Genomic DNA, 12193 nt, shown 5'->3' with positions numbered 1-12193 from the left:
CTAAAATGCTCAGACTTTTAGTTGACTAAAACTTGACTAGACTAAAAAGAATATGAACGTGACTAAAACTAATAAAAACTAATGACAGCTTCACACAAAGACTAGACTAAAACTAAAATTAAAACAGGCCGCCAAAAACAACACTAGTAGGAAAAAAGGAAAACATAGATGCATGCACACTTGCGCGCACACACTTCCATGTTTTATGGGTTCATTCCATAGGCGTAATGGTTTTTATACTGTACAAACTGTATTTTCTATCCTCTTACCCTAACCCTACCCTTAAACCTACCCCTCACACAAAACTTCCTGTTGTTTTAGATAAAGACAAAAACTTCATTCTGTATGATTTATAATTTTGTTTCCTCATTGGGAATCAAAATTTACTGGTATTATTATCCTTGTGGGGACATTTGGTCCCTATAACATAGGGAATACCAAGTACACACATGGCTGTATCCAAAAATGAACCAATTCAGACCCAGTGTTGCTCCAGATAATCCATTTTCCATACACTCCTAGATTCATTTCAAACACCTTCTGATACACCACCAAACAAAGCAGAGCAAAGCAAAACAAAATGAAATAAAAGCAAAACAAAAAAGCAAAGCAAATCAAAAAAAGCAAAAGAAAACAAAACAAATCAAAGCAAAACAAAACAAAAATCAACGCAAAATGAACAGAATGCAAAGCTTTGCAAAGCAAAGCATAGCATAAAAAACACAAGCGAAACGAGACAAAGCAAAACAAAACAGGATAAAAACAAAAAAAAGAATGCAAAGCAAAACAAGTCTAAATAAAAGCAAAGAAAAAAACGTTAACAACAAAAAGTAAAACAAGTACACAAAGGAAAACAAATCAAAGCAAAACCAAACAAAACAAAAACTTGCAAAGCAAAACAAGTCTAAATAAAAGCAAAGAAAAAACCGTTAACAACAAAAAGTAAAACAAGTACACAAAGGAAAACAAATCAAAGCAAAACCAAACAAAACAAAAACGCAAAGGCAAATTGGTCTGTGTACATTTTTAATGGGCGCAAATGTACACAGACCAAAATTCTTTGCAGAGAGGGCAATCTCAAAATGACAAAAAATTACCTTTTATGCCTGTGTGAGTATTGCGTTGGTAGCTTAGCAACATGCTAAGAGCAAACTCCAGCAGAATCAATGAAATTGAGTTTCCTATGTGCTTCAGGTGCAATTGCTCACTTTTAAGGCTCCGTTTCAGTTAGGATAGTGCCTTAGAAAGCAGATGCCTATGTAGGCTGTAGGCAAGGCAACTAACCAGGTTTTGGAAAAGATCCCAACACACGTCTTTCTCAGGGTCACTTTGGAAAACAATGCTCAGAGATCCTGTAATCAGAAGCCACGGTCACGCATTTTATACCTGAGGCTGTCAGCGTGTGAGAAAATAAGCGTTTAAGTAAGTCAGACTGACTGAAGATGGGTGGAGGGGGGTTTGGCTCTGGGACAGGGTGGGGGTCACCTCCAGGGGTTTGGCTGCTGACCAAGCTGCTGCCGTTGCCCCGGGGCCAGCCAGGGGCCAGATGAGTCCTGCAGCCCCTCGAGGGCCCGGGGACACCGGCGGCATCTCCACGTGCCCCACACAACCAGGACGTCACCTCTAATACTGCAACTCACTAAATATGGATTGTGAGCTGATGGAGCTGTGAAGGTCAAAGCCGTGCCGCAGTAAAACGAAGGAGGAAGATCCATGAACGAGGAAAGCATGGAGCAGAAAAGGAACCCGATTCAAAACATTTCGCTATGAATAGAGCCATGTCTGACAATGATATACCCAAAATGAGCAACATCAAAACAGCAATAATATTTAACTCATAATCAAATAATTGTATTAAAATACAAAAATAAATTTTTCCCCTGAAAACGACAGTATAAGATGCTACATCTGAACTGACATAGTTCTCACAGAGCCGAGAAAATTCTAGACACGTCTATATTAAATCATAATTATGCCTCATTAGCCTAATTACTGATCACTGCAGCTCACCATCAAAAAACTAATGAATGTTTACAGATAAAAAAAAACTGTATTGATATGATAATACAAGGCATACAAAGACACGCTGAAACTGTTAAACGCTTCACCTCTGCATCATATTAAATAACCTTATGTAACATGATGACAACAAATAATGGATAATACTATATAATCAATGTTCTTTTTGAGAGAATTTTAATTAATCCAGACTTCAAGCCATTCATAATTCAAAATTAATTTTCAGGCCAAGGGGTGGTGAATGGACATACAGTATAGACCCCCTCGTATTTAAATGTAATGTAATTAGTGCTGTCAAACGATTAATCGCTATTAATCGCATCCAAAATAAAAGTTTTTGTTTACATAATATATTTGTGTGAACTGTGTATATTTATTATGTATATATAAATACACACAATATGCATGTATATATTTTAAAACTTTTCCACGACATTCTAATTTATTGAGATGCACCTGTATGTATGTATGTATGTATATATATATATATATATTCAACTTTTATCCCAGCATGATGTGCACTACAACTTCCCGAAAGCTGGGAGCAGTAATTGATTTAACTAGGAGACTGTGAAGGACTTTCCAATCTGTGGCTTTGCGATTGATGGAATTATAGCTAAGGTTCGGCAACTTATTTATTGACCACAGAGAAGGATGAGGGGTCACGATGAAAGAGGGGAGAACTTTTGGCCCCTTCTCTGATGCGATAGTTCGTTAATGGAGCCGGGGGCCAGGTGAAGGGGGGTCGGTCTCAGGACGGAGCAAGCAGAAGGCTTTTCACGATGAGCTAGCCAGCGTTCATCAAGGTGCGCAATGAAACCTTGTATCACAGTTCTGTTGTATTGTGTATTACTTACAGTTTCCTGGCTTTGAAGATCTCTGCAAACTCTCGGACGCTCCTCAAGGAAGCCAAATCCAGCGTCATGGCTTCAACACGGGCTTTGCGCTAGTGAAAGAGGAACAGAAAAAGAGAAAGCAGTAGATATTTACCAGCTACATACATCACTATCACACTGCTAACAAACTGAAAGCCAAAGCTCTAACTCACTGAACACTTCCCACCCCAAACCCTCCACTATATCTCATGGATGCCACGAAGAACTACTCCATCTCCTGTTCCCTAAATCAGGGGTGCATTTCCAATAGGAAATGTTGCACATTCTGTGGCGGGAGAGCATCTCAATATCCTCTTTATGGCATTTTTATGACCCTGTATCCGATCTCTGCTGGGTGCATCCTGTGCTTACACTAAGTAAACGGTAAGGCAGTGGCTCCCTTCTTTCATAATGTCCATAATGGCATATAGAACAGGCTCAAGGAGATAAATAATGTATGAGCAAAGCCAAATCCACAATAATGGTCTCTCTTAGTGCTGGCTTTTAGGTGCACCTTTGATCATACCAGAACACGATCGATATTAAGGAAGACACATAAATCACTCCACAAAGAAAGGATCATAGTCTCACTGGTCAGAGGTCAGCACAAGTTCTCCTGAGGTAAAGTCAGTGGGAAAGTATGAGGTTTTAGTGTACAGATGCACCAAAAACAAACAAATAAATAAATACATAAATTAAAATAAATAAATAACCGTTTATTTATTTATAATCTTGAACATAAAGTTACTTGAAACATGTCTACAGCACTGGTCAAATGCCATTAAGAAAGGCTAACTAAATAATCAGAGATGATAATCAATATTTCCCCCGTAATTTTTTTTCTTGTTTTTGTCTTGTTCAAAAAAAAAAAAAAAGGTGAAATAGATTTTTTTCCCATTTATCAAATACATTAAATGTATTTGAATTTGAAGATCATTTTATTTGGGGGCCCGTAATTTTTTTTCTTTTTTTTGTCTTGTTAAAAAAAAAAAAAAAAAGGTGAAATAGATTTTTTTCCCATTTATCAAATACATTAAATGTATTTGAATTTGAAGATCATTTTATTTGGGGGAAAATAAGAATAAATTAATTTTATTTATATTTATTACACATTAAAATAATGTAAAAATTATTATAAAATGATTAAATTGTTTTAATTATATAATACTACTAATAGTGATAATTATAATAAAATAGTATTATTAATATTAATAACAATAATAAGTGTTATTATTGTTATTATAATTATTATGATGCATTTTTTAATAGTTGATTGTGTATGCAAAGAAAAATGCATACTCGCATAAAATAATTTCAACTCAAATCAGCATATAACAACTACAAAACTACAGAAAAGATCACTTATTAGTTTACCTTATTACTAGTAAGTTAATACAGATATGCTGATAAAGAAAATTTCAGGTGCGTGTATTCACTGTGATTCCTTCTCACCACAAACAGCTGTGTGCTAACTTAGCAGGTTCCGCTAGTCCTGTACAGCATCTCTGATGAGGGATTTTTTGATGAATGACTGTATAAACTGCTAATATTACAGTGGGGTTAGGAGACATGGGGCAATTTAATTATGCCATGTACAGCACACCACTAGGTTAACAGGAAACGCACCCCATCAGCATTTCTCCTATGAACAGCACGTCCACGAACCACTTACAATTGCTAATCAGCCTCTGTGCAATTAGTGCTGTAGACGATTCTAGATGGCTACTGTACTATAAAGACTTCAGAGCAATCATGTCTAGTCTTGTCATACGCCCTCGATTGCAAACTGCTAGATATACAATAACTGTTCAACATCAGATTATTACTGTCCAATGGGGTTTGACTAATACCCAGAGATGTTTATTTAAGCATTATCGCCAACACAAATTAGGACACTTCGTTATTAAAGACCATCAATATAAAATTAAAAAGGAAGTTGTGTTGACCCAACAAAATGCCCACAACAGAATTATTGGCTTCCATCTAATGACTCCAATACAAAACACACATATGCGGCAAAATACACTTTTTTACTTAAGTGAATTAGAATTAAAACAACTCTTAAAGACAGGAAGACAGACAGAACGACAGAAATAAAGACAGAACGACAGAAATAAAGACGAACGACAGAAAGAAAGAAAGAAAGAAAGAAAGAAAGAAAGAAAAAAGGAAAAACAGACAAGAGACAGACAGACAGATGTGTTGACCCAACAAAATGCCCACAACAGAATTATTGGCTTCCATCTAATGACTCCAATACAAAACACACATATGCGGCAAAATACACTTTTTTACTTAAGTGAATTAGAATTAAAACAACTCTTAAAGACAGGAAGACAGACAGAACGACAGAAATAAAGACAGAACGACAGAAATAAAGACGAACGACAGAAAGAAAGAAAGAAAGAAAGAAAGAAAGAAAGAAAGAAAAAAGGAAAAACAGACAAGAGACAGACAGACAGACAGAAAGAAAGAAAACAGGAAAAACAGACAAGACAGACAGACAGGAAGACAGACAGAAAGAAAGAAAGAAAGAAAGAAAGAAAGAAAGAAAGGAAGGACAGACAGACAGAAACACAGAAAGAAAGAAAAAAAGAAAGAAAGACAGAAAGAAAGAAAGAAAGAAAGACAGAAAGAAAGAAAGAAAGAAAGACCGAAAGAAAGAAAGAAAGAAAGATGAATGAATAACACAAAGAAGGACGGACGGACGGACGGACGGACGGACAGATAGACAGATAGATAGATAGATAGATATAGATAGATAGATAGATAGATATAGATAGACAGACAAAAGGACGGAAGGACAGACGGACAGAACAATAGAACAGATATCCGGACAGATGGACGGATGGACAGACAGAATTGACAGACAGAACAGAAGATAGATAGAACGACAGATAGACGGACAGACGGAAGGACAGAATGACAAAAGAACAACAGACAGACAGAATGACAAACAGACAGACAGAGATAGATAAACTGTTTTTAATTAACCTACTGAAAGTCATACACATGCTTCAAACATAAGAAAGATGTTCTGACCTGGTCAATAACAAGATATACACACATAACATTTTAATTGCATGAACATTTGGTCCCCACGTTAGGCAAAGACCACGACACACAGACACACAGTGTTTTATTCATGCAGACAGGCTTATTTGTCAGTAGTGTAATGCTACTCCATCTAACAGGTCTTATTTATCTACTTCAGGTTTAGCCTGTGGGCCTGCAGACATTGACTGGGGCGCTGTGATTATGCGATAAGACTGAGACGTAGACAGCACAAGTCTACTCTGAAACAGCCACAGGGCACACATGAACAACAGAAACCAATGTCAGCGCAAACGGATTATTATTTCAGAAGGATCTCAGAGTATGTCTGTGGATTACAGTCTCAATTCAACACAATTTATCTCTGTTTCTCCCAAATGGCAGGTCGCGACCCAAAAATGGGCTGCATGGTTTTGATGGTTTGCAAAAACAATGATGTTAAAAAGAGGGTCACCTGTGGAGAGGATAAACATGATATTACACATATGACTGATAGGAGGCAAACAGCGCAGTGTGCACACCTGAGGGCTGCTTTCTAGTGTAGTGTACGCAACAGATGAGGGACGATGAATGTCCGGTTAGACTGATTGCCGGGAGAATGATGGGCGGCAGTTGCATGAGTTATTGCGTGTCAGGCTCCGCTAGCCATGTTTGGCAGGTGTATGGCATGTGAAAACTGGAAAACAGGAAATAACAGCTGCTGGAAAACACAAGAGGACAGATGTGAAGACTGATGACTAAATGATTTGGACAGATATCAAACCAGAACAGGTAGGTTTGATGTGTGGTACTGTTGGTTAACAGACTGTACAAGTCTGACACAAGCCAGACTTTTGTTATCAGCAAAGTCTGGTCCACTTCATAGCTCGTTCTGGCAAGAACAGCCCATTTTGACAAAAAGAGGTGTCTGACATATACATATATAAAGGGATAAATTAAAGTTTGCATTTTGAATTTGACATTTCAGGGCTGGGAAAATATGAATTAGAATCTGATATCAAGTATATTAAAATGTTTCATTATAACTGAGCTACAGTGGGCAGTATTGTAGTCGAGATCAGCTCATCCGAGACCTGAGTATATTTAGTTCAAGTTAAGACCGAGGCCAGAAGACAGTCAAGTCTGAACTAGAGACCAGCACTCCCGCGGGAGGACCGCGGGACCCGCGGGACCCAACGCAACAGGGTGCGACGCGGGACAACTCTTGATGGGCGAGTGCGGGTGCGGGCGGGAAGAGACTCGTGTGTGTGCGGGATGCGGGAGAGTAAAATGATTCGCGGGACTCCCGCAAAATAGAAATTATCTAAACATAAAGTGTTTAAAACATATAAATTGTAATTTATCTGTTGCACAAAAGCAAAAAGAACAACTAATATTAACATTAAAATGATTGACATGCGCAAGCTAGGCACAGTTTCTATTTATAACACGTGTTTAAAAGGTTGCAGTGGTTTGTGAATGTGAATGTTGATGCTTAGCCTAAATAAATATTTTATCGGGAGCATTTATGCTGGTATGTTAGTGGTGCAGGTGTCGCTCATTATCAATTACCCCACCGGCCTCGCTCCGTTCCCATGGCTCTCGGCCCCGCCCCCACTCGTCACAAGCATCAAGTTAAAATCAAGACCGAGACCAGAAGAGGGTTGAGTCTGAATCAAGACAAAACCAGAAGAGGGTCGAGTCCAAATCAAGACATAGAAAAAAAGAGGGTAGAGTCTGAATCAAGACCGAGACAAGAGGGTCGAGTCTGAATCAAGACAAAAACAGAAGAGGGTTAAGTCCGAATCAAGACATAGAACAGAAGCGGGTCGAGTCTGAATCAAGATGGAGAACAGAAGAGGGTCGAGCCTGAATCAAGATGGAGACAAGAAGAGGGTCAAGTCTGAATCAAGATGGAGACCAGAAGAGGGTCGAGTCTGAATCAAGATGAAGAACAGAAGAGGGTCGAGTCTGAATCAAGATGGAGAACAGAAGAGGGTAGAGTCTGAATCAAGACTGAGACAAGAGGGTCGAGTCTGAATCAAGATGGAGAACAGAAGAGTGTTGAGTCCAAATCCAGACAGAGAAAAGAAGAGGGTCGAGTCTGAATCAAGACAGAGACAAGAAGAGGGTCGAGTCTGAATCAAGACAGAGACCAGAAGAGGGTCGAGTCTGAATCAAGACCGAGAGACAAGAGGGTCGAGTCTGAATCAAGATGGAGAACACAAGAGGGTTGAGTCCAAATCCAGACAGAAAAAAGAAGAGGGTCGAGTCTGAATCAAGACAGAAACAAGAAGAGGGTCCAGTCTGAATCAAGATGAGAACAGAAGAGGGTCGAGTCTGAATCAAGATGGAGAACAGAAGAGGGTCGAGTCTGAATCAAGATGGAGAACAGAAGAGGGTAGAGTCCAAATCAAGATGGAGAACAGAAGATGGTCGAGTCCGAATCAAGACAAAAGCAGAAGAGGGTTAAGTCCGAATCAAGACCAAGACCAGAAGATGGCTGAGTCCAAATGAAGACAGAGAACAGAAGAAGGGTCGAGTCCGAAACCTGAGGACGGATGAATGAACTCTGGTTTCACATCTGCAGCGCACAGTGTTTTCCAGTCCAGAAACACAATAGAACAGTCGGCACAGACCACAACACGTTGTTGCCATTTTCGAGACCGGACTCCAAATGCTCCTGAGTCCATGACAGGACCAAGACCATGTCAATATGGTCTAGACTCAGTCTTGAGTCGGAGTCCGGTCTGGAGTACTATCTACAGCACTGACAGCGGGTTTTTGTGTAGTGAAGTTACAGTCTTCATCTGTCTATTTAAATATACATGACCCAATGCATAAAATATTTGCATAAATAAGTGCACAATATGCATCACCTCTGTCTTTTGGAGCAATAGCATAATGCAAACTACTGTAGTCTGATTAACGTGTACACACACTGGACAAATTCAAGCTACAATTTGATTATTTAGGTTTCGCAAAAAAATGGACTGGTATAATTTCAGTTAAACTGAAGGGTTTACATGGCATTTTACCAACTGAAAACAAAATGATAAATTCACCAATTTCAATTGGTAGCAGAGAAGTGGTAGCTCATTCAAATAACGCAGCAACAATCTCAACTAAAGATTGTAAAGAAAACACCAAAGAAATTAACGAGAAAGTCTTGTGGTCAGAAATTATGCGCATCCAAAAGGATTAACTACCAGTTATTTCATTGAGATAATGTTGAAAAAGCTGAAAAGACAGTGATGCTCAAGGATGTTTCAGTTCACATGCTTCTACATGCTTCAAACAAACTCTTTTAAGACATTTTCTTAAAGATATTAAACCACAAACCTTGCAAACTTTGTAGAATCAACCACATGCAGAAGTTCCCCCCTGAAGCGATTTTTATAGCAGTTTGGTAACTTAAATTAGTGATCCTAATACAACTGATGTAAGGTACCAAACTGCCTCATTTGTCTGACAAACTCATTTTAGGTCTCTACTAATGAGTTGATGACCTGAATCAGGTGTGTCTGATTAAGATGACATGCAAAATGTGCAGTGTTGGGGTAGCTCCAGGAACGTGGCTGGGAACCACTGCCTTACATGACTTATTGTAGAGGACATTTCACAGAGGGACGATAAAACCCTGCACTCCTCGATTCCCAGAAATTGTTTAGAAGCCAGTCAGCCAATCAGACTTGAGCTTGCAATTTTGGAAAGCCAGTGGGACCAGTGCCTCGGGATCTAGGGCTGTCAGGGGCTTTCAGACTCTCAAGGCTACAGTGAACCAAGATAGATTTCCAAAAGAATCTGAGGTCCTCGGCACACACTAGGGAAGGACTACGAGGGCCCCTCTGTGCAATGAGCACACCTGTGGATGATTTTGCAAGCAATAAGGCAAGAAAGCTTTCAAAAGGTAGGGCTTTCACTTTTTAAAGATGTGGTTACATTTATTTTTATACAGCAAAATTCTGCAGAAAATCCAGTCATCTCAATAGGAATTCAAGTGATCCAGAATTTCGACTGAGGAACACACGGATACATGTTCACATGGGCCTTACGAGACCATGATCCAGCCCTTCCCTCGACTCACCTGCTCTCTTTAGCTCACAAACAAATAAAGTATTAATAGCCCACTGTTATCCATTAACGGATGCATCCGAAGACACTTACAGTACACTAATTGCAGTTACAGTCCCTCAGGAGCAACCTGGGGTTAAGTGTGCCGCTAAAGGGCACAACAAGGGTTCTTACTAATTGTCCGGTTAGTAATTGTCCAGGTGGTCACCCCCCACCTGACAGCGAGTGTGCAACATTTGCATAACCAGCCCAGAGTCTTAACCACTCTACTACAACACTGTATGGTCGACTCTCTCCACACAGTCTGTGTAGAGCACAAGCAATCAACAGCAATGTCGCCCAGAGCCACACCCTGTCAAGGAAAAATTACCCAACATCCCCAAACACCATTCATCAAACATGGAACTGTGCTTGACGGGGACCTTGTCAAACTGCACAGCCCACAGTCACCTTCCACTACAGCACAGCTTAATCACGACACACAAGTAAGCTCTCCTGTAACTTGACGTGTACAAGTAATATTACACAGATAATGCTGTAAAGTCAACGTGGAGTCATATTTGACCCTCTTTACTTTATTACTTAATGTGCTGGATTTACTGGGGTATGTTACTCTAAATATCGTTGTAGTTTTTCATTAAATTTTAATAACTTGCTCCAACCCTAACTTTCCAATTTGACTAACACCATCAAGTAAGTTGCGTCCAGTTTATCCAATCGAAAATTACAAAAGAGTCATTTGTCCTTCTGTTTCAGGTATTGCAACCACAAAACTATTCTCCAGCTGCCACTCTGTCATTCATCATGTCTGATATCTATTTCATAGCATTGTTGTTTCATCTCTGGGATTTAGGGGAACCCATCTTACATGTCATAAAAGAGCAGATGGCGGGAGACGAGTTAGCAAAACCAGACCTGTTAGAGTGCATCATCACAGGACACTCTAGCATCTATTGTATCACTAAACCTACATTTTCTTCAGGGGATGAATATTTCCCTTGGATACTTTGCTTGGTGCCCCAGAAAATTGAGGCACTGATACCAGGAAATGGTTCAAATTTAGCTGACTCCCCAGTTTAGGGAGGAAAAAGCCTTGAGCAGCATCAGAATCTTTTATATATGTAGTTTTATAGGCTATAAAGCATTACTAAGCAGTAAAAAAACAAAAACAAGCAGGATATAATGTGGACACTCAGAAAGCAGGAAGTGAGATAATTCTGGGATGCTTCAGTGACTAACGACACCTGCTCCACGTTTAGCTACAGCCCCTGTTTAGAAGGAGATTAATTTTATTTGGCGAGAGCCGAGAGAAGCCGAAGCGTTGCTCTGAAATGATTTGATAAATGTATGATGGAGATGCAACAAACAGGTTTATTTTTTAAAGTGCCGGCACAAGCGCTCTGGATGGTTATTCCTCAGCCTGTGTTGCCCCACTGGAGCGCACACAGATTTATCACGTACTGGATGAGAAGAAAGCGAGGGAGACGGGATGCGAGACCAGGAAGGACTAAATTTGAAGCAGCAGTGGGGGTCCCCGGAGTGAACGGTCATAGAGACAAATATGTTTTTTCATTAGGAATGGAATGGATCCATTCTTCAGTCATGTGACATGGCATGATGGTAATCAGGTGCTATAAAGACACAGACAGAACACTCATATGGGTACAATCCACACACAAACATGTTTGGGCTGAACAAATCATGCAAATGAAAGGTAGATGGTTTCAATGGCCTGAGATATTACCATCAGCAGTGAATCACTCATTTTTCTTGCTATACATGACACAGAATTTACCATTTCATCACTTCTAATGTGGTAAAGACCGTCACCAAATATATAACTATATAAACATTTTTTACACACAAACACACACACACCAGTGCCATTTTAGAGATATTATTATATATATAAATTTTTTTTTTTTTGCATTTTCCATCTCTTATTTTAATTTGAATTTTAGCAATTTTCTTGCAATTTATTTTAATATTTCTACATAGTTTTTACTTAATTTTTATTTCAGTTTTATTTTCAGTTATTTTAGTACATCAAGTCAAATGAGAATTGGCAGCTGAAATAAAAATAAAACATGCTTACGCTTTTTAATGGTTTATGGTTTTAGTTAACGATAATGATCCTGATAAAATGTGATTAATTCAAGTATTAAATTTATTATGTATTTAATTTATATATA

The 12193-nt window shown here is 39.0% G+C and overlaps 1 protein-coding gene across 4 annotated transcripts in view; it reads right to left on the bottom strand.

The window, feature by feature from the left end:
- The window catches only part of wwox (WW domain containing oxidoreductase), a 278900-nt gene that overhangs the window by 213596 nt on the left and 53111 nt on the right, over window positions 1-12193 (bottom strand). For all 4 annotated transcript variants that reach the window (XM_016486570.1, XM_016486576.1, XM_016486586.1 and 1 more), the window contains one exon: window positions 2877-2965. In XM_016486570.1, the coding sequence (XP_016342056.1) occupies window positions 2877-2965 (89 nt within the window). The remainder of the gene's footprint in view (window positions 1-2876; window positions 2966-12193) is intronic.

The sequence above is a fragment of the Sinocyclocheilus anshuiensis genome, unplaced genomic scaffold, assembly GCF_001515605.1.
Source record: "Sinocyclocheilus anshuiensis isolate Anshui unplaced genomic scaffold, SAMN03320099.WGS_v1.1 scaffold669, whole genome shotgun sequence".
In the NCBI taxonomy this organism is placed as follows: Eukaryota; Metazoa; Chordata; class Actinopteri; order Cypriniformes; family Cyprinidae; genus Sinocyclocheilus; species Sinocyclocheilus anshuiensis.
The sequence above is the reverse complement of the archived record's forward strand: the minus strand, read 5'-3'. Positions and strand labels throughout refer to the sequence as shown.